General features: G+C 48.4%; 1 protein-coding gene across 1 annotated transcript in view; it reads left to right on the top strand.

Moving 5' to 3' along the window:
* The first annotated feature begins 2,177 nt into the window (after positions 1 to 2,177).
* LARP1 (La ribonucleoprotein domain family, member 1) overlaps positions 2,178 to 21,062 on the top strand; it is a 52,267-nt gene continuing 33,382 nt past the window's right edge. The window contains exon 1 of the mRNA XM_012653182.1: positions 2,178 to 3,084. Coding sequence (XP_012508636.1) covers positions 2,649 to 3,084 — 436 coding nt within the window. The 5' untranslated portion in view covers positions 2,178 to 2,648. The remainder of the gene's footprint in view (positions 3,085 to 21,062) is intronic.

Genomic DNA, 21,062 nt, shown 5'->3' with positions numbered 1-21,062 from the left:
CTACACTTAATTATTTATTTGGTTATTTCTAGTATGGTAGGCCCTCTTATCCATGATTTCCCTTCAGAGATTTCAATTACATGTTGTCAACTGCGCTACGAAAATATTACATACAATTAGCTATTTTGAGAGAGAACATTTATGTAACTTTTATTACAGTATATTGTTATAAGTGTTTTATTATTAGTTATTAATCTCTTACTGTGTCTAATTTATAAATTAAACTTTATCATAGGTATGTAAACATAGGAAAAAAAATCACATATATAGGGTTTGGTACTATCTAGGGTTTCAGGCATGCACTGGGAGTCTTGGAATGTATTCCCCCTGGTTAAGGGGGGGACTTTTTTTTTTTAGAGTCAGGGTCTCAATCCGTCACGTAGACTGGAGTGCAGTGGTGCAATCATAGCTCACTGCAGCCTCCAACTCCTGGGATCAAGTGAAGGGATCCTTCTGCCTCAGCCTCCAGAGTAACTGGGACTATAGGTGTGTGCCACAACTCCCAGCTAAGTTTTTTGTTTTATTTTTTGTAGAGATGGGGTCCTGCTACGTTGCTCAGGCTGGCTTTGAACTCCTGGGCTCAAGTGATCCTCCTGCTTTGGCCTCCCAAAAAGCCGGTATTACATTCGTGAGATACTGTGGATGGCCAAGAGCTGGAACTAGACATCAGACTGCCTGGCTATCCCCACCAGTACTTCTACCCAGTACTCCTGGTTACCACAATCCTACAGTCCACACTTACTGGCTGGGGAAGTTCCAAGTCTTTTCATTAAGTCCTCTCCTTGATCCAGCAGGTCATGGGCTCTCGTTCTTGTTTTGGAGATGGCCAACATTCCAAGATGTTATGTCTTGAGCAGTCAGGATCACAGCCAGGTACAGGCCAGGTCTTCTTCAAGTGAAGTGGGACCACCTGGTGCCTTAAGCACCTAAGGGATCTCGCTAGATATGTAGATTTCTAGGTCCAATTCCAGACCAGGCCTGATTCCGATGAGTTTGGAGTTGGCGTTCAAGAAGTCTTCCCTTGTCACCCAAACTAAGGAAGCCCATCTAGGCTAACTCACTACAGCAGTAATTATTGTCATAGACACTAGACAAGAATTTGTTTATCACTTAATTTATTGTCTCTTTCCTCACCTTAGAAGGTAAATTCCATGGGGGCTTTGTTAGCCTTATTTATTGACAAACCTGTTTCCTAGAACCCTGAAGGCCCCGCCACCGTTCGAGGTCAGTAAATATTTATTGACTTGAATATACACTTAAGTTTGAAACCGCCGGAAAACACCACTCCTTCATTATACACGAGGGAAACTGAGGCCCAAGGAAGTGGCAGTAACTGCTGCAGAGTTGGTAAGGGCCAGGATAAAATCTCAGATCTCAGAAGTCCCAATGGAGCGTTGGTTCAGCTCCGCCTAAAGCAATTCTTTAGAAAAAACGAAATTCACTTGAAAGAAAAGACATTTCCTGCCCATAAATACTAGGTTTGGGGGGTGGGGGGGAAGGCCTGGCCCAAGTGAGGATCCTTGGTAATTCTGTTCCCACTTTCTCGGCGCCCGCTGCCCCTAGGGCTAAGGGCTTGCCTTCCAGGCCCCAGTGAACCCATCTCGGGGCAGTGTCGAGGCCGGGCCGCGGGGAGGAGCGGAGCACAACCCACGGAGGTGAGGGCGGCTCGCCAAAGGTCACCCGGGCGGGGCCTGGAGGGTCCAGGCCCCCCCGGGCACAGGGGAGCGGACGGCGTCGGCGCGTCCTCGCGGCGGATGAGGAGCCCCCCCCCCGCCATGGAAGTCAGGGGTGACATTAATGGCTCCTTCCCCAGAATCTGGCACCCAACCTAAAGAGCGCGAGCAGGCCCGGCCGGCCGCGTGGCCCGTTCCCATGTGCTTCACCTGAGGCCGCTCTCACGCGCTGGCCCTTTAAGACACCTCCCCCTCCTCACCCCCCCAGCTCTCCTGCCCCCCTCATCACCCCCCCATCCCGAATTGCATCAGGCACGTGCTCGCCCCCGTCCGGTCTGAGCACCCCACCCCCTAGCCCCGGAGGTGCACAGAGGAATCGGAGGCGAGGGGCGGGGCGAGGGGCGGGGCCGCAAGGCCGTGCGCGCGCGCTCCCGCCGCCTCCTGCCCGCCCGTCGCCAAGGACCGGCCCGGCGGGCGCGCCCCCGCTGCGCAGTCCCCTCCCGTCGCCCGCCGCGTCGCGAGGCGCGCGCCCGCCCGCCGCCTGCCGCGGATCGCGTGGTCGGCTTGGCTCGCCGCGCCTATCCCTGTCCGTCCATATTGCTGCAGCCCCCGAGCCGGGAAGCCCGGGCCGCCCCGGGGGCGGGGGGGAGGGAGGGACCGGACGAGAAGCCTGCCGGGCTCGGGGTGGGGGCGTCTTGTGAGGAACGGGCGGGGGGGGACGCACGCCGAGGAGGCCTGGACCGCAGAGTGGGGGGCCTTCCTCCCCCCCCCGCCCCGCCAGCGGGCCTCGGATCTACGGCGGCTGCATCCGACCGGGAGGGGGGCCGCGCCTAGCGGGAATCCCGATCCTTCTCCGCAGGGACTGGGGCCCGGCGTCCCTGAGGAAGGCGTCGCGGGCGCTCTGTGAGCCAAGTTCGAGGCGGGGGAGGCAGCCTCGGGCGCGCCCGGCTTCTGGCGGGGGGGGCGGGCGCGCAGATGGCCACTCAGGTGGAGCCGCTGCTCCCGGGGGGCGCCCCGCTCTTGCAGGCCGAAGAGCACGGGGGGCTGGTGAGGAAGAAGCCGCCGCCGGCGCCCGAGGCCAAGGGCGAGCCCGGGGCGAACGACGTCGGCGGGGGGGAGCCGGACGGCGGCGCCCGGAGACTCCGGCCGCCCTGCGCCAAGCCACACAAGGAGGGCACCGGGCAGCAGGAGCGCGAGAGCCCGCGGCTGCCGCAGCCGCTCGGCACCGAGGGCCCGACCGTCAGCGACGGGGAAGAAGGCGGTGGCGAGCCGTGCGCCGGCGGAGGACCTACCGGAGCGGCGGGCGCCGGGCGCCGAGACTTCGTAGAAGCCCCCCCGCCCAAGGTGAACCCGTGGACTAAGAACGCGCTGCCGCCGGTCCTGACCACCGTGAACGGACAGTCTCCTCCAGGTGGGTCTCTCTCCTTGCTTTCCTGGGTCCGGGGGCCTCTTCCGGAGACCTGGGCGTCCCCTCCCCCAGCGGCCTCCGGGGCCCGGGGGTCCGTGGTGACTCGGGAATTTTTCTTATTGCCTCCTGGTTAATGCGGGTTGCCGTGCCCTGCCCCCACCACAAACGAGGGAACCTGCCCCTGCCCGAGGGCCCGGCCTCCGGGAGGCCACGGCCACCGCCTGGGCCGCAGCGGTTAGTGGGCAACGGCGTGGTCCGGGCCTACCTCGCCGTGAGTGGGTGGGCGCTGGTTTGGGTGAAAAGGATCCTCTGTCCCCCACCGCGTGTTGGTGTAAGAGACGGTTTCTGGTTTGAACCTTACTCAGGAAGCCCCCTCTTCCCATCCCGCCTGCGCTCCCCGTTTTGGTAGCGTCGCGAGCGTCCCCATGTTGCAAATGTTTAATGAGCATGTCATGGGCAACAAGCACAGCGTCCGGCGAGGAGTTCATGTCGACCGCACGGATTCGGGGTTTGAAAGTTAACAAGTTTTGTTCCCGAGTAGATGATAGGGGGTAGAGTCGCCATTTGGAGACGGGTTCAGGGGTCAGTTACGGGGGACAACGGGGAGAAGAGAAAACCCAACGTGTCATTGAGTTCGGTGGTTTCCCTCCACGATCCCGAGCACCTTCCGCGTTAAGAAGGAGCCCGACGGTGAATGGGCTGAGGAACCAGTTAGGGGGTTGGCGGAAAATGTGAGGCGGGTGAGGGGCATGCGGCGACACGAGGGGCGTGTGGCGGCGGGGGAGGGAGTGGCCGGGCTGGGCAGGCGGGTGACAGTTGGGCGCCATGCGCCGCGCCGGCGGTCAGCGGGCTGTTCGCGGCCGCTCGGCCTCAGCGTTCGGTGCGGGTCGCCGCGCTCGGGGTGGAAAGCGGGTGCGGGCCGGCGGCGAGGCCGAAGTGTGCGTGAGTGTGAGTGCGCGTCCCCCTTCCCGGCATTCCTCCGCAGCCGGGACAACGTGGTGCCTCCGCGCGCGGAGAGCGGCATGTGACCGCCGGCTGGCGCTCCCAGAGTCTCTCTGTACCTTCTCCGTGTTTTGGTCCTTTTGGGGGAGGCGAGGGTGCAGGAAATCCCAGCAGAGCCGCGTCAGCGTGGGGAGAGAGGCGGTGCAGAATATGGAGTCTGCTCTTGGCCTCCCTTTGCCGAGAATAGATCGCGGGCTTGGGTGGGGGGCGTGCCCTCTCTCCTCTCTTTGCCTTTGCACAGTGGGTCTTGATTCTTTCGTTTTGGGTCCTTTGGAAGCGGGTCAGTATTAAAACTGGCTTATAGTTAGAACGGTGGCCTGTGGCCGTAGCCTCAGTGCTTTTTCCAAACTCCTCCCCTTCTGCAGTAGCTGGTTGAGGCTGACTGGTTTAAACTATCAAAATGGGGAAAGTTGAAGGGGGAGCTTAATGCTTTCACACTCAATGGAGTAGAATCACTCATAGTCTTAGGAAGCCAGAATAGCTAATCCTGAAAACAGCATGAAGCAATTTTTATTTCTTTTCAGGGTGCTTCATTTGGAGGAGGGACATTTGGGGTTTACTAACAGTACCTTGGACCATGTTCTCTTCCTTCTACCCTCCTCTTCCCTCCTTCCCCTTCCAGAATCCTCTTATGCAAAGGGCAGTGCTGAAACTTCCATTTTCTTTTAAATCCCTCCTATCCACCCACAGAGGAAGGGAAAACAACTTTAAGACACTCTTTGGTCCTTCCCCTTTCTTTAAACTCAAAAGGGTATAATCATCCACAGGAGAGAGCACTCCTCAGAAGTTTAAATGGGGCTACTCACTCTGGCTGCTGCTGCTTAGCTAATAGTGATCCTGCCTTGTGGGTTTTAAATCAGCCATGACATCAGGTGGTATTGGGTGCCTGAGCTGGCATTTTGTGTTAAGTCCAGGGGCCCTTGATAGTGTGCGTCACTGGGGTTATTGATCGTGGGAAGAAGACAGCTTGGCTGGCACCTTGCCTTTCTCTCTGTGACTTGCTTTAAGTGCCCAAAGCAAAATTCTGAGCGGAATAGGTTTGCGCTCTCCTTGTTTTTCTGGCATCTTAAGAGAATGTCTACACGTTGGTTTAGAAACTCTGAAATAGTCTTTGACAGACTGAGTTAATCCAGTAGCTTCTCTTTTTAAGCCTGTTGGGGCTTGGGTGCTTTTTGGGAGAGAATTCTGTGTGATTGGGTTGTCTGGTAAAGTTAGGTGGTGGCCCTTTTTGGATCTCTAAGGCCCTTTTCCAGCCCTGGTTTTATTTGCAGCTTGGACAAATTTAAATGTGACACCAGTGGAGTGGCTGTGTGGTCTTGGGAATTTTTGTGTTCTGTGATGCATATGTTTTTGGGAGTCTACAGAAATGAGTGCCTCATAAGCAAGCTAAAAGCTTTCCAAAGCTTGCTGCAAATGCCTATTTTTAGCCCTCTTTTTGGCTCAGATGCTGGTGTTTTAGTTCTTTAAGGGACACATGCAGTAACTAGTAATAAAATATGTTTTTGTGATATCTCTCCTCTCTTGTGGGATTCTCTATTCTGATTAAGCTTCCAAATCTTACATTTGTAGTTCTAAGTCTTGGGATTTGGTTTTTGGATCCCACTCACCCTCTAGGTTATTTTAAAATGTTTACAATTTTTTTCTTATCCCAGCCACACCCCTTCTAAGGATAAGGTCCAGGATATCTAAGTTAAAAGAATAGGTGGTACATAGCAAAAGTTCTGGGGTCGAACTATGGATTCAAATGCCAGCTCCACCACTTGTCAGCTGTGCCTCCTTGGGCAAGTTATTTAACCATTCTGTGCCTTACCTTCTTCGTTTGTATAGTAGGTATTGATTTATGATTCACCTGCCTCATGGGCCTATTGTGAGAATTCACTTTGAGGATATTTGTAAAGAGTTTAGCCCAGTGCCTGGCATGGGGTAGCTGTTAGGATGTCTGGGAGACTGGGATTTTGTGGAACTTTCTGTGGGACTCTGTTTTTCTCCACCTGTAATATGAGGGGCTTGGAGACCATTCATTCATTCATTCATTCTGTCTCTGCTGCTTGAATCAGAAAACATCTTTCCTTTTCTTGTGTTGTACCGGTACTCCATGAAATATGGGATATGTCTCCTTAAAAATTGACTTTTGCTTATCTACAGACATAAAAGGTGTGGTATGGATAATTTTAAAGGTTGGTGACCCTAAGAATTGGCTATTTTTGCTTTGAAAGTGATGTGATCAATTTTTTGAAATACATTTTAATTTTTAAATTTGCCTTTTGTAAAGATTCTATTTGGGAAAGTATACATGTGCTCTCTGGGTTGTGAGGAAAAGCCGGCCTAACTGAACTAAAAGTTTGCTGTGGCTTGAGAGTACAGACAGTCCCCAACTTAGGATGTTTCAACTTAAAATCTTTTGACTTCATGGTGATGCAATAGCGATGCTCATTTATTAGAAACTATTTCAAGTTCCCATACAGCCATTCTGTTTTTCACTTTTAGTGCAGTATTCAATAAATTACACAAGATATTGAACACTTTATTATCAAATAAGCTTTGTGTTAGATAATTTTGCCCAACTGTAGGCTAATATCAGTGTTCTGAATATGTTTAAGGTAGGGTAAGCTGGCTGGACGCAGTGGCTCACGCCTGTAATCCTAGCAGTCCAGGAGGCTGAGGCGGGAGGATTACTTGAGTAATCAAGTTCAAGACCAGCCTGAACAAGAGTGAGACCCCATCTCTATTAAAAATAGAAAAAATTAGCTGGGTGTAGTGACACGTGCCTGTAGTCCCAGCGACTCGGGAGGCTGAGGCAGGAGGATCACTTGAGCCCAGGAGTTTGAGGTTGCTGTGAGCCAGGCTGATACCATGGCACTCTAGCTGGAGCGACAGAGTGAGACTCTGTCTCAAAAAGAAAAAAAAAGGTCGGATAAGCTAAGCTATTATATTTGGTACAGTAAGTGTATTAAATGCATTTTAGATGTAGGTGGATTTATGGGGATGTAAATCCATCGTAAGTGGAGGAACATCTGTATATCATCCCTAAAATCCTCCATCCACCCCAACAGGAGTAATCAGTGGGTTTGTTGTATGTGTGCCTCTAACTTTATGTAATAAGAAGACTAACTAGTGCTAAAGTTGGGGACAGGGTGTGACTTAAGCATTTATATTCTTTTTTTTTTTTTTTTTTTTTTAGACAGAGTCTCACTGTGTTGCCTGGCCGGGCTAGAGTCAGTGCCGTGGCGTCATCCTAGCTCACAGCAACCTCAAACTCCTGGGCTTAAGCGATCCTACTGCCTCAGCCTCCCAAGTAGCTGGGACTACAGGCATGTGCCACCATGCCCGGCTAATTTTTTCTATATATTTTTAGTTGTCTAATTAATTTCTTTCTATTTTTAGTAGAGACGGGGTCTCGCTCTTGCTCAGGCTGGTAGCATTTATATTCTTAGCGTGATTTTTTTCTGTCTCTTAAAAGCAGCAAACTGATGACACAAGATAAAAGAAGGTTATAATGCAGCTGTAACCTGTGGTACCCCAGGGATTCTCTGCCACACTGAGCTGGCCCCACATAAACCTCCACTCCTGCTTTTTTTTTCCTGGATTTAGGGCCTTCTCGAGATTCCCTCAGTTGTACTAGCTGAGCACCTGTGTGGTTCTGGGGCATCACCATGACCCACAGTGTCAGAGCAACTTGAGACTCTGGCCCCTTCCTTTCCTCCCACAGAAAGTGGAGAAGATGGAAGAATCCTGGCCCTGGAATCATATAGTCTGCACTTTGGAGCCCTAGCCCTGTTTCTAACTTGCTGTGCAATCTTGGGTGAATTACTCAGCTTCTCTGAACCACGATTATCTCATCCTAAGTGAGAATCTGATGGTAGCTATTTCAGAGGGTTGTGAGAAATTGTTAAGAAGATAATGTTTATAAAGCTTTTAGCATAATGTCAGGCACAGAGTAAGCACCTAGTAAAGTGCTGCCTTTTTAATAATTGTTATTTTTAAATTTTTATTATAAATGATCACCTTTATTACGAATGTTAATTCCATTTCTGATCCTGCTCATGACCAGCAGTGTGGACACCAGCACATGCCATACTTTCTCTGTGCCTCTGTTTCTTCATCTGTAGAATTGAGGGAATTAGATTAGCTTTAAATGTCTTCAAAGTTTTTTTAGTATCGAAAACTTTTTTTCACCAAACTTTCTTTCCCCCTCCCCACAAAGGAAAGAAACTGAAGTAGAACTTTATATGTGTGTATCTTTATGTTTGGCATTGGGATTAAGAACTCCAATTTTGACTCAAAGCCCTGTGAGGGCAGGAGAGACTCTTCTGGCTTCAGGAACCTAAGTCAGTGGCTTGGGGGTGCATAGTGGAACAACCAGACATCATGTGCCTTACAGTGTAATAACAGAAAGTACACAGCACTGTCTGTGAAAATATCCCCCACCAAATAAAAAATTGAACCCAAATCTAATAGAAGCATAGACCTATCATTTGGCAGAGAAAATGGGGTTAGAGGAACAAACTAACCTGACCGTGAGGTAGCACTTTCCAGTTTCTAAATGTGAGAAATTCTCCAAAACCAATTCTCGTCTCCCTCCTCTCTTCCTCCATTGCCCTGGCCAGAGTGCAGTGGTGTCATCATAGCGTACTGCAACCTCAAACTCCTGGGCTCCAGGGATCCTCCTGCCTTAGCCTCCTAAGTAGCTGGGACTACAGACACATGCCAGTAGAGACAGGGTCTCACTCTTGCTGAGGCTGTTCTTGAACTCCTGGCCTCAAGCAATCCTCCTGCCTCAGCCTCCCAAAGTGCTAGGATTACAGGTGTGAGCCACTGTGCCTAGCCCAAATTATTTTTTCAATAAATAAGTAGCATTTTTAAGGGGGAGGAACTGTTACAGATGAAAAGAGTTGAGACATCAGTCAAATGTATTGTGGATCTTGATTTGAACAAACTGCCTGTAGGAGACCTTTTGTTGACAACTGAAGAAATTTGACAGTTTTAGATTTTTTTTTAAAGAATTATTTTGTGAGAGACAATAATGGCATTATGATTGTTTTTAACTCTATAACTGGTTATACGGTGCATCTCCAGCTAAGAATTAGGTTAGCCTCAATAAGTAAAGCTTAAGGCTCTTTTTTCTGTAGTTCAAATCACTTTCTTCTCTTTTAAAGAAGGCACACAATTAGGACACCTTCTAAAGGGGCTAGGGAGAGGCAGCCTTTTCCAGGATCTTTCAGCTGGCCCCTTTCCTTCTGGGTGCGGGAAGTTTGATTTCACACTAATCAGGAAGCGAGTGCCTGCCAGGTAAGGGAAGGTGTTTAGGAGGTGGTTTCTGGATCTTTGGGGAAGAGTGGGGGTAGTCACAAGCCTTCTTGAACTCTGAACTTCCTGGAGTGGCATAGTTTCTCTGCTGAGCCACCGGCTGTCTGCAGTGGAACCTAAGCTAGAGTAAGCAATTTATAGCTGTTACTCAGCACCCATTCTTTTTCCTGGGAGGTGGGCAGGGAGAGGAGGAGGAGCAGGCCTGAAACCACAAAAACCTCTTTAAAATGGAGAGCTTGGCAGATGGGAGTGCCTCTGTTTGCAAAATCCAAGAGGAGCTCAAAGGGAGTAATTAGGGTGTTGGGGCCTCTGGAGGGTTCACAAGTGCCCTGGTCCAAGGTTACAAACCTCCCTGGCTGGCCCAGAGTGATCTAAGGAGTGGCTAGGAGAGAGGATGACCTTACCTTGCTTGGTGTTGAGGGAGGGAAGGAAGGAAGTTTTGATACCTGGTGAATGAAAACATGGGAAATAGCACATCACTGTAAAGGAGGAAGGTGAATACTTCTCTCTGCTCTACTTACTTCGTGACCTCAGATAGCTTGCCTAACCTCAGCTTTCCTTATTCACAGAATGGGACTAAACCCTGTGCTGAGGTTGTTTTGAGGAGCAAATTGATACTGAGTATGGGGTAGCCCAGTTCATGAATTAAAATGTCTCACACAAATGTAAGTGGTTTATATTCTAGAAGATGCATTCCAAAGCTGGATATATGGCATTTGAGGAGGTAATTGCCCCTCTGAGGCGTTAGCCATGCCTTTTCCTAAACAGGGTGGATAATCAGGAGTTAGCTGAATTTTCAAGAAGTGCTATTTGTGATAGTTACCAGGGCCAAACTGGCCAGTTTCCCGTGGCGGATAGCTTGGGGTGTCTCCCAGAAGGATTTCCCAGAATCGTATGGTGCAGTCCTGATGTGGCACCTTTTTCTCTTTGGCTGAACCTTGGGACAGGGCAAAGCCCTGGATGTGGAGAGTGGGTGAGGAGTATGGGTCTTAACTGATGAATTTGGTAAAGCTGGCCAGATAATCTGTCATATGTGGTGACGGACTTCTACATTTCAGTTTGAGGTAGTTAGTAAACTCAGATGACGGACGTTGTGTACAGGGCACTTTGTGTTTGGTTGGTTTTTTTAGTTTTTTTTTTTGAGACAGAGTCTTGCTCTGTCATCTGGGCTAGAGTGCAGTGGCATCAGCCTAGCTCACAGCAGCCTCAAACTCCTGGGCTCAAGAGATCCTGTTGCCTCAGCCTCCAGAGTAGCAGGGACTACAGGTGTGTGCCACCACACCTGGCTAATTTTTCTTTTAGTAGAGACAGAGTCTTACTCTTGCTCAGGGCTCAGGCTGATCTCACTCCTGAGCTCAAGAGATCCTCTCACCTCAGTCTCCCAGACTGCTAGGATTACAGGTGTGAGCCACCACGCCCGGCCCAAATCCAAACACTTCTACTACCACCCCCTCTGTTGCTGGCCTGGACCACACATCATGATTTTTACCTAGATTGTTGTAATGGCCTCTTAACTAGTCTTCTGTCAGTCTTGTTTAAAGCCCTCTGGTGTTTTCTCATACCAGTGTAAAATCCAGAGTCCTAAGACAGTACTTGATCTGGTCCTTCCCACTCCTCCACTCTGACCTCTGACCTTATCTTTCACCACTTGCCCATTTCCTTACTCAGTTCCAACAACATCAGTTCTCACATTTCTTGTATCATGTTATGCACTCTTTTGGGGCTTTTGTTCTGTAATGCTTTTCCCCCAGATCACTGTGGTGGAGAGGCCTTCCCAGGCCACCCTATATAGACAAGCACACCTGACCTTGGATTGCCTATCCCCATCCCTCATACCGTGCTTCATTTTTCTTCTTAGCTCTTCTCATCACCGGATTGGGACTTTGATATTTGAGTGCTGCTGTGTACCCAGCAGCTATAGCAATGTCTGGCACATAGTAGTAGGCAGCTTGGTGACTGTTTAATTAGTGAATGAATGGATACATTTCATACTTTAAGCAGCGTTCATTCAGCACATTTTAAGTGCTTAGCATGTGTCAGGCATAGGGGATCACTACAGTGAATAATAAAAATCTGTTGGCAAGAAGCACATGCACTCAAAATTAAGTATGGAAGATGCTGTGTAGGGAAAGTGTGGGATTCTTTGGCTGTGTAGCAGGGGCAGCTAATTCAGTTTAGGTCAGAGAAGTTTTCCTGAAATGGTGGCTACCCTGAAATGGGAAGAATGAGTAGGAGTTACACGAGAAAAGCCCCAGAAAGAAAACTTCATTATTGGTTGAGGGAAATCCTTGGGGTTCAGGAAACTGAGTTCCCTGTGGCTGTATCGTAGATGACTGGAATGTGAGGTAAGTAGTCCTGCCTTGTAATGAGTGTTAAATTCCGATTTTAGCTGGAAGGTAGTGGAGAGTCATTGAAGATTTTAAGTGAGGGAGTGGCATGGCCAGTCAGATTTTTTTTCTTTTGAAAGATGCCTGGCACCTGGCAGAACCTCTTAGTAGGTTGAGAATAGATGGCTTGGTTGGGCTTAATGGCCCAAGCCTGTTATCTCAGCTAATCGGGATTCTGAGGCAGGAGGATCTCCTGAGACCAGGAGTTTGAGACATAGCTAGACCCTGTCTCTAAAAAGAAAAAATTAAAATAAATTATCTGAGCTTGGCCTATAGTCCCAGCTACTTGGAAAGCTGAGGCAAGGAGGATCCCTCCAGTCCAGGAGTTTGAGGCTACAGTGAGCTATGATTGCACTGCTGCACTCCAACCTGGGTGACAGAGCAAGACCCTGTCTCTAAAAAGAATAGATGGTTTCGAGTTTCCTGTCTGATCCTTTGGAGCAAGGTTCCCAGATGACAAAATGGAGCAGATTTCAGAGTCATTCCTGAAAAGTAGATCTCGGGCAGTTATTAGCTGTCATTCTTTAGGGATAGAGTGGGGTTTATGGAGGATCTCTGACTCTTCAGAACACCGCATTATCCAAAATGCATCTCAGTTGCTGGAAGAAGCAAAATTGCTAATGGACTGGCCTGGGCAGAACTCATGGTTGCCTGCTTGCTCCTGCTGCAGCTGGCTGGGTAGGAAAAAGAGGAGACCCCCAAAGTGAGGGGGGTGGGATTGTCCATCTTAGTGGCCATCACCTCCCTTCTCCTGGGGAGGTACCATGACAGAGGACTTCCTAGGCCCGTATGCTAGGCCGCTCCCCACCAGCCACTCTCTGTAGCTTGGCTCCACAGACTTTAGATAGCCACATGCACAGGGTTTCCTTGCCATCAAAGCCACCTCCCCTGGGCTGAATTCAGCTGTTTTTACACCTGTGCCAAGAACAGTGGGTTTGCATTTGCTCACAGATAGGCTGCTACAGCAAGTTCCCGAGAATGCTGGGCTTACCCAGCCCAATTGCTAGTTGTCAGCTCTGTCTCCATTGCTGTGCCTTCAGGGGCATGGTTTTCCCTTCCCTACTTCAGAGATGAGAATTATTTAGAACTGGAAGAGCCCCACAGGTCATTGAATCTAAACCCCTCATTTACAGGTTGGGTACATCAGGCCCAGAAAAGAAATAGAGGAGTTGTTCAGGATCATGGTCAATTCAAAGCAAAGCTGAGACTTGAATCTGCTTCCACTGTAGTTCTGCTTTCACTCTACCTCTGGGGGAAGAAGTAGCATGGGGTGGTGGTTGAGCATGAACTTTGGACAGTCACAGTTTAAATTAGCCCAGCCACTTACCAGCTGAGTGCCCTTGAACAGGTTGGTAACTTCTGGGCTTTGATAAATGGGCCTATATCTAGAGTGTCCACCTACTAGGATCACTGTTGAAGGTGAGCCAGGCTGGAGCCTGGCAAATAGTAAGTAATATGTATTAATGGTAAGAGTGTTGATTGTTCTCGTTTGAGGCCTTGAATTTGACTTCTTAAATTTGCTGAACGGAAGTCAAGTGCTAAAGCCAGTCTTCCTCTGTTGTCCTGGGTCCTCTGCCCCTTGATCCTTGCTGTGTGGTCCTGAGCATACACAGAAGGGCAGTCCCTGTCACATCTTAGAGCCAGTGCCCCAGGCCAGCTCTGCGCAACTGCATAGTGGATGAGAATTTAAGGACTCACAGGAGACCATAATCCTGGCAGTGAGAAACCCAAAATGTGGTGTTTGAGAATGTCCTGGTGATAGAATGTTAGAGTGAGAGATGAATTCAGGTACTTTACAGTAAAACCCTCCCACTCCGTCTTTGGTGTTGCTCTGCAGCTTTGGGTTTGTTTGGGGGAGCAGAGGTCTCTTTGCTTTTCCTGTTCTGTATATATATTAATGGTAATATGAGGAAGAGATTCCAATTTAGGATCCTAGCATAGAGGTGTAATTTGGATATGGTGAATGCAGGGTTGTTTATGGGAGGTTGGATGCTGCTTCTAGGCAGTGTGGGAAAGAGACAGGAAGTCAGGAGCACACAGAGGAGTTGGCTCATATACATCTTTCTTTGAGGATGGAATGGTTGAAGAACTAGAATTATTTTGCCCAGGGAATCAAAGCTTGGGGTGGGTGGGAAATGTTGATTGTCTTGAAATACAGCATTTGAAATAGAGCTTCTTCGTGTGGCCTTATGGTGAAAGCTCAAATGGCAGGTGGGAGGTAAAGAGTTAGTAGGTTTTTGCCTGTCATCAAGTAGTAACTTTCAGCAGTGCCCCTAAATGGATTCACAGGAGGTACTGAGTTCCTTGATACTGTAATATTTGAACAGTTTAGATGGCGATTTGCTGTAGGGCTGTGCAGCTACAAGTTGACAATACTGTTTTAGATTGGTTCACTAAAAAAATTTTGAGTACTGTACTTGTTACCTGTCAGGCCCCAGAATTCCGGGATAAATAAGACACATTGCTGCCATGGTGGGGCTTACATTCTGAATTGATTTGATTGACCTGCATTTAAAAACACTTTACAATAATCTGTATTTAAAAATCAGGAAAATTCTCTGGAAACCTAGGGAGTTCCAGCTTTTCTTTAAAAAAATCAGTCTCTGAATATACAAAAAATACCCCACTGAATTGTATACTTGAGATGGGTGAATAGCATGGTATGTGAATTATGTCAGTAAAGCTGTTATGCAGGAAACAAATTAGAAGACGTAAGCTGCTCTGGGCCTCTCATGACTGCTGTCCAATGGCAGAACCTATCTCCCCTTTAGAATGCTGCAACTTGGCCCCTGTAAGCACTTGAGTTTGCCATCCCTGATCCAAGCTTCCTTCCAGTGTGAGGCCTATGGGCTCAGACTTTGTATATTTCATCATACAAAGGAGAAAGGACAGGCTACCCAGCTCACAGGCTGAGGAACATTCTTATGGGAGAAGAGTGAGAGGAGGGCGTGGGGGAGACTTTAAGGCCTAGGATAGAAATTATACTCTACCAGCATTGGGCCTGAAGTTCTGCAGCTTGTAGGAAGCTATACAAGAGTTGAGAGATGTGTTTGCCAGGGAAACTGGCTTATATTAGGCCCCAGTGAGCCTTTGCTCCCCTCCCCCATCTGTGAAATGGGTATAGCATCTTTGGTTTCAATCTCAAACATCTTGTAGATGTAAGAGTGACTAAGGCAGATATTAAGTTTCAGTATAAAGGCAAAAGATCGAGGCTTAGAGGCTTTGTGATAGCTGGGGGCAGCTTCAGTCAAGGTATTGGGAATGCCTCTAAGGATGAGTCAAGGTGGGATTGATAAGGAGCCTGGTGATGAGCGTTCTAACCTGGAAGAGCAGCACGTACTAAGTGGCAATGATTTTAGAGTTCTCCAAGGAACAAACAGAAGATCTGTATGAATGAGGGAAAGGGGGGCTCAAAGAATCAGAAGCAGGAGACCTTTGGAGGCCAGTTTGGGGAGTTAGGATCCTGTTCTGAAAGCAGTGGAAGAGGTGACATAATTGATTTCTGCTTTAGGATTACTCAGTTCTATGGAGAATGAATGGGGTTGGGTGGGTAGGAGGAAGCAGGGAGACCCCTTAGGAGACTTCTGCAGTTGTCCAGGAAAGAGATGGAGAAGAGAAGATGAGGGGATAGTGACTTGGGCCTGATTTTTTTTTTAAACTAACTTGATGTTCTCCCCTAAGACTAGGTTACTTAAAGAGGAAGCTTTCTGATTGCTAATATTTTTCCTCGTCATTTCTCAAACTGTCTAGAAGCTGAATTAGTTGCCTGTGCCCATTGGTCAGAAGGGTGGCCTTAGGCAGGCAGATGTTTCCCCCTGGTTTTGGGTCTTTTGGCCCCAGAGACAGGCTAAATGCAGGTGCTTCCCGGCCTGGGCTGCCTCCCCTGGCCAGTCCCGCGTATTCCATGCTCCAGGGTGAAAGTGGAATTAACGTGGGGGGGGGGCATAGCCTGGGGCCACAAGCAGGGGTAGGGAAGGTGGGTCCTGGAGGTGAGAAATGAGCCTGACCCTGAGTCTTTGTGTCACAGTTTCTCTTCCTGACTTGTTAGAAACTGCTGTGGGTTTTTGATTTCAAGTAAAATCTTTAGGGTGGGGTCAGAGCAAATTGCCTGAGCAAAGTCTGGGGATCCAGTCTGGAGTTCTGATTTCAGCCCTGCTCTCTAATTTCTCCTGGCTAGACCTTCCTTTCTCACAACTTGTATGAAGGGATTGGATCCTGTGCTGTCCAGTACAGTGCTTATCTATGGCTGATGTGCTTCCCCAGGCTTAGCCAGGTGTCCTAGAATCTTCCTTAGGGGTGGCTTGCCTTGTTTAGTACAGATGCCCTGGGGAGCCGGGTCAGAATGCCTGGAGACCATTTACATCTGAGCTACCCCACACCCTCATTCGTTGTCACATTCATCCTCACAGTAGCCCTTTGAGATCTAGCTGTACAGTAAGGATCCTCCTTTTACAGATGAGAAAACAGGAGCTCACAGAGAGAGGTTCAGTAATTTGCTCAAGGCTCCAGAGTACTTGGTAAGTAGCTGGGATTTGAGCCCATGGCACACTCACTCCAGAGTTTATTCCTTATACATTATCTGGCTTTGTATTCTCCCAGGCCTCATAAGTATACAAATCCTACCAGGAAAATATTTCTGGGAGAGAGAAGACTCACATAGATCTTCAGATGGTGGGAGTCTATATGGGGTCCCTGTGGCCCAGCCTGGAGGCTCCAGCTCTACGTAGACCCCTTGACAGGTTGGGCTCCCTGGGTATAAGCCGAGTGGGTATAAGCCGGGCCCTGGAACGTCTGATCCTGCTGGGGAACCCTGGCCCTTCTTCCCCCAGAGGTGTTCCTCTTTAGCTCTGGCAGGCCACGTGCATGCCTGCTGGAAAGAGCTATGCTGACCTTATGGTTTTTCAGGCATGGCCTCCAGGTCAGTAGGAAGGGATGATGAGGAGGGCTCTCTACAGGCTTTGGGAGGTGCTCTGGCTCTGGGTTACCAAAGGGGATGGAAAATACTATTATGCATTGGGCCCTTTAACTTCTTTTCAAATTACTCCAGCAACACCAATTCATTGTAGAAAAATGTTCAAATATATTGTAGCAAAAGGAAAACCAACCCCTTGGTAATCCCACCAACTGCCGTAAGTACAACTAAACATTGATGTATATCTTTCCAGTGCCACCTATTAGAAATTATGCTACATATGTAAATTTTAAATTTTCTAGTAGCCATGTTTTTTAAAAAAGTAAAAAAAAAGATGAAATCAATTTTAATAATCCAATATATTCACAATATAATTTTTACATGTAATCAGTATAAAAATTGATAATGAAATGTTTTATGTCCTTCATACTAAGTTTTTGCAATCTGGTTTATCTTTTAAACTTAAAACACTTCTGTACTAGCCACATTTCAAGGGCTCAGTGTCTACATGTGGCTAGTGACTATTGTATTGGACAGCACATTTTTGAGTGTGTGTGAGCACACACACACATAGACCTTTTTTTTCCCTCAAAAAAACCCAAGAAAGACAAAATGGGATCATAATACAGTAGTCCCCTCGCCCTTATTCTCTGGGGATTTGTTCTGATATGTTCCAAGACCCCCAGTGGATGTCTGAAACCACAGGCAGTACCAAACTTTACATATACTAGGTTTTTTTCCTATGCGTAACATACCTATGTAAAGTTTAATTTGTAAATTAAACATAGTAAGAAATTAACAATAATGGGACAATTATAACAATGTACTGTAATAGAAGTTATGTGAATATGGTTTGTCTCTGTCTCAACATATCTTATTGTACTGTACTCACCTATTTTTAAATCATGGTTTACTGTGGGTAACAAACCACAGAGTGGGGGACAACTGTATTTTGTGAGCTGTATATTTTTTCCCACTTAGAAACATGAGCTTTCAAGGGCACATATCTTGTAATCCTCAAAGCAGCCTTGGTAAGGAAGGAAGCATTTTCCTGACGAAAGAGAAAGGTTAAGCTACGTTGCTGTGGCGTGAAAGCACACAACCCAGTGTTGCTGCCTGTGAGGTCCCCACTCTTTCACTGCCCCCTGCAGGCTCCCTGGGGTTGATCTGGGACCACTGAGTGTGGCCAGAATTCACATGTGCACATGTATGTGCACACACCTCACTTTGCTGAGGGAAGTAGGCCCAGATACGGGGTAAGCTATGAGGCTGCCACACAGGGATTATAGTGTTTAAAGCACAAGTACCCTGAACTCCCAATCCAGTTTTCTTTCCACCACACTCAGCTGCCTTCTAAGAGCTTTCTTAACACTACTTGGTTCTGGAACCTAGATGAAGTACAAAGAGGAAACCAGTGGAGGATGGGCAAAGGCCTCCTACTTGGTTTGTCCTGGGAGTGCCTCTAAGGCTCTAGCACAGACACCCCCAAACTTTCCCCACCCACAAATTCCCCCTCTCCCGTGGAACCAGGCCAGCACTGGCCTGGCCTGTGTCTCATGGGGAGAACAAGTGTGGGTAGGCAGTGGGGAAAAGACCAGCTAGGCCAGAGTGGACACAGAAATGGTTAGGGGAGGTTGGAACTCAGAAATCTCTAAATAATCGATTAGTTTGTCAAACAAGCTTGTACACCTAGTAGTATAGACACACGTGCTTCACACTAAACCAGTTTGTGACAAGAACCTCATGAGATTTGTGGGAGCCCGGTTTCATTTTTTTCTTTGTTCCCTACCAGCCAAACCTGTGTTTCAGTTTGTCAGCCTGTAAAATTGGGCTGTTTCCTAGGTGCACCATTGGCCTGCTTCTGGCCTCTCCCCTCAGAGGAGAGCTAGGGATGAGCAGCAGATTTGGATTAGCCCTCAGATGGTCCAGGGAAGCCAGCCTTCCTCCACGTCACTGTACCCCCACCCCATGCTTGTTTGCATCGCAGGGAATGGCAGCTGTAGCACTGAGCCCAGTCTATGCTGAGAGGGGCCTGCTCCAGAGAATGAGGAGGTGACTGGGTTTACACTCCTAGGAGAGCTGTATTGCATCGATGTGGGATACTGTTCAAGATGGCATCTGCCAGAGCTGAGGATTCTAAGCCACCATCTTTTGATTTCTTCTGGGGTCTAGTCTTATTACTTAAACCCTTGGATCAAAAGGGTTGATACTACTGCTTTTGAGGTAGCCCTTAAGACTTTACAAAACACTTCTTTATTCCTGTCTCTTGCAGTCCTCATGAGTACCCCTGAGGTAGGTGGCAGTTGGCCCTTTTTTTATGGAAAAGGAATTTTAGGCTTATTGAGATTAAGGGACTGCTCAGGGTCAGAGTTAAAAACTGGCAGAGCCTGTTTGTCACTGCCCCCCCCCCCCCAGCACAACTAATCAGGGAAAAATTCAGGAGAATAAAAAAGAAGATAAGCACCAGTCTTCATATTAAGTAAGATATGGCAAGGGAGGTGCACTTAGCACAGTTACAGATACTAAGTAGTAGATCCGTACTTTTTTTTTTTTAGAGGGTATTTAACTCTGCTGGCCTGTCTATCCAGGAGTTGTGGGACAGCAGTTTGCTGAAGAGGGAGGCCCTCTTGCCGAGCCTTGGGAAAAGGGTGTGGGGGCGGTGGTGGAGCTGAAGGTCCCCACTGGCTGTGCCTGGGTTTGTAGTTGCTCTGGGGTGTCCTCTGCCATTCCAGGCCTTCCCTGCGCCATGCCTTGACTTCCATCATCACTGCCATAACCCCTCCAAGGTGGCAGTTCTTTGGAGATCCTAGACTTGAAGAAGATCAGAGTCTAAGGGGACTTTGGAAGCGATCAGGTTGCTGTTTCTTTTACAGAAAATTGAGTCAAAGCCTCCCAGGTGGTGTCAGAGGGATCACAGTGCCCACGCTAGGTCTCTCTTTGTTCTGCTTTGTTGCTTTGAGGAAAAAGAAACAGAGGCCTTGTGAATAGTTCTTCAGGAATGAAGATTTCTTAGAGGACTAGGCCTGGCAGCTTGAACCTGAAGGCAGATCCCATGCAGATGCTGTAGTTCCTGGTGCTCCAGACACATGCCTTCAGCTCTTTTCCTGATCCCTGAGGCCAAGGAAGGCTTACCCAAATGGAGAACCTGTTGCCCAGAAATGCCCTGCATTTCCTAAAAACAGGCCCTGTGCCTTTCGACTCCTAATTGATGAGCTCTTCAAGATAAAGTTAAACGAAGCCTTGACTGGGGTTGGGGAACATTAAGCACATATCCAGGGTAAGGTCCCTGACCAGGAGGCTGGCCAGTGGGCTTTGGGGTAGGGTGGAACAGCTCGTCAGTGGTCTTAATCAGATAATCAGAGATCCGTAACTTCCAAAGTAATAGCCAGCAAGTATTGAGTGTTTACTATGTGCCAGGTACTTTTCCAAGCGCTTTACAAATATTAGCTCATTTAATCCTCACAGTTCCATGGTTGGGAGCTCTATTCACATTTATAGAAACCCAAGCTAAGTAGAAGCAGCATAGCCAGGACTCTGGCCCTGCCGTTGGAGCCTCTGTTCTTAACAGCTGTACTGCACTGCTGGTGATGTGAAGTAGGGTGGTCCAGGCCTAGCCAGGGGAAGCAGGCAGCTTTTCTGATCCCAGCCCCGTGCTCTTTCCACAGAGACACCCATTCTGTAATTCTTGCTTGTGTTTCTGCATTTTATTCTTTCTGGGCCTTGCCTTGATCTCTCTGGAAGAGCCCAGGCGTAACGGTTGCAGGTCCTGCCCAGGGTGAGGACAGAGTGGCTCCTAGAGGGAAAGAGCATTGAACCCACCACCCCACCCATGTTAGTTCTGACATCGGCTCGTTTCATGGACTGGACTATTGACAGTCTTGTCCACTTCTATATTCACAGTACCTGGCACATAGTAAGGACTAAACATTTGTTGAGATAAAGAGCACTGTTCAGTCATTGCCAGCCTGGAATTACAAATACCCATGTTTGTGGATGCCAAACCTTCTCCTGCCTGTAACAGACATTGATCCCAGGCTTTTCCTGAGCTTGTTTGCTCCCTGAGGATCGTTAGTACAGCATCCCTAGGCAATCAAGACCAGCCAATCACAGGTGGAGTTTAAGATGAAAGCCCTTATGTAAGCTGAACCCTCGGAGGATAGGGGCCTTCCTGTTCACCATTCCTTCCCCAGTGCCTGGTACACAAACCCCTCAATGGGCAAGTTTATTTTGCTTCATGGTACAGTGACAGGAGCCCAGGACTGGGATCTCAATAGACAGTTCGATACACTTGGGACAAGCTAGGATGCTCACTCTCTCAGTTGCGTAAAATGCATAGAACTGCACAAACCCTTCCTACCTCAAATGAGACTTAG

This window comes from Propithecus coquereli, unplaced genomic scaffold (assembly GCF_000956105.1).
Source record: "Propithecus coquereli isolate 6110/MARCELLA unplaced genomic scaffold, Pcoq_1.0 Scaffold419, whole genome shotgun sequence".
NCBI classification, from domain to species: domain Eukaryota; kingdom Metazoa; phylum Chordata; class Mammalia; order Primates; family Indriidae; genus Propithecus; species Propithecus coquereli.
This window is presented reverse-complemented; position numbering and strand designations above follow the sequence as displayed.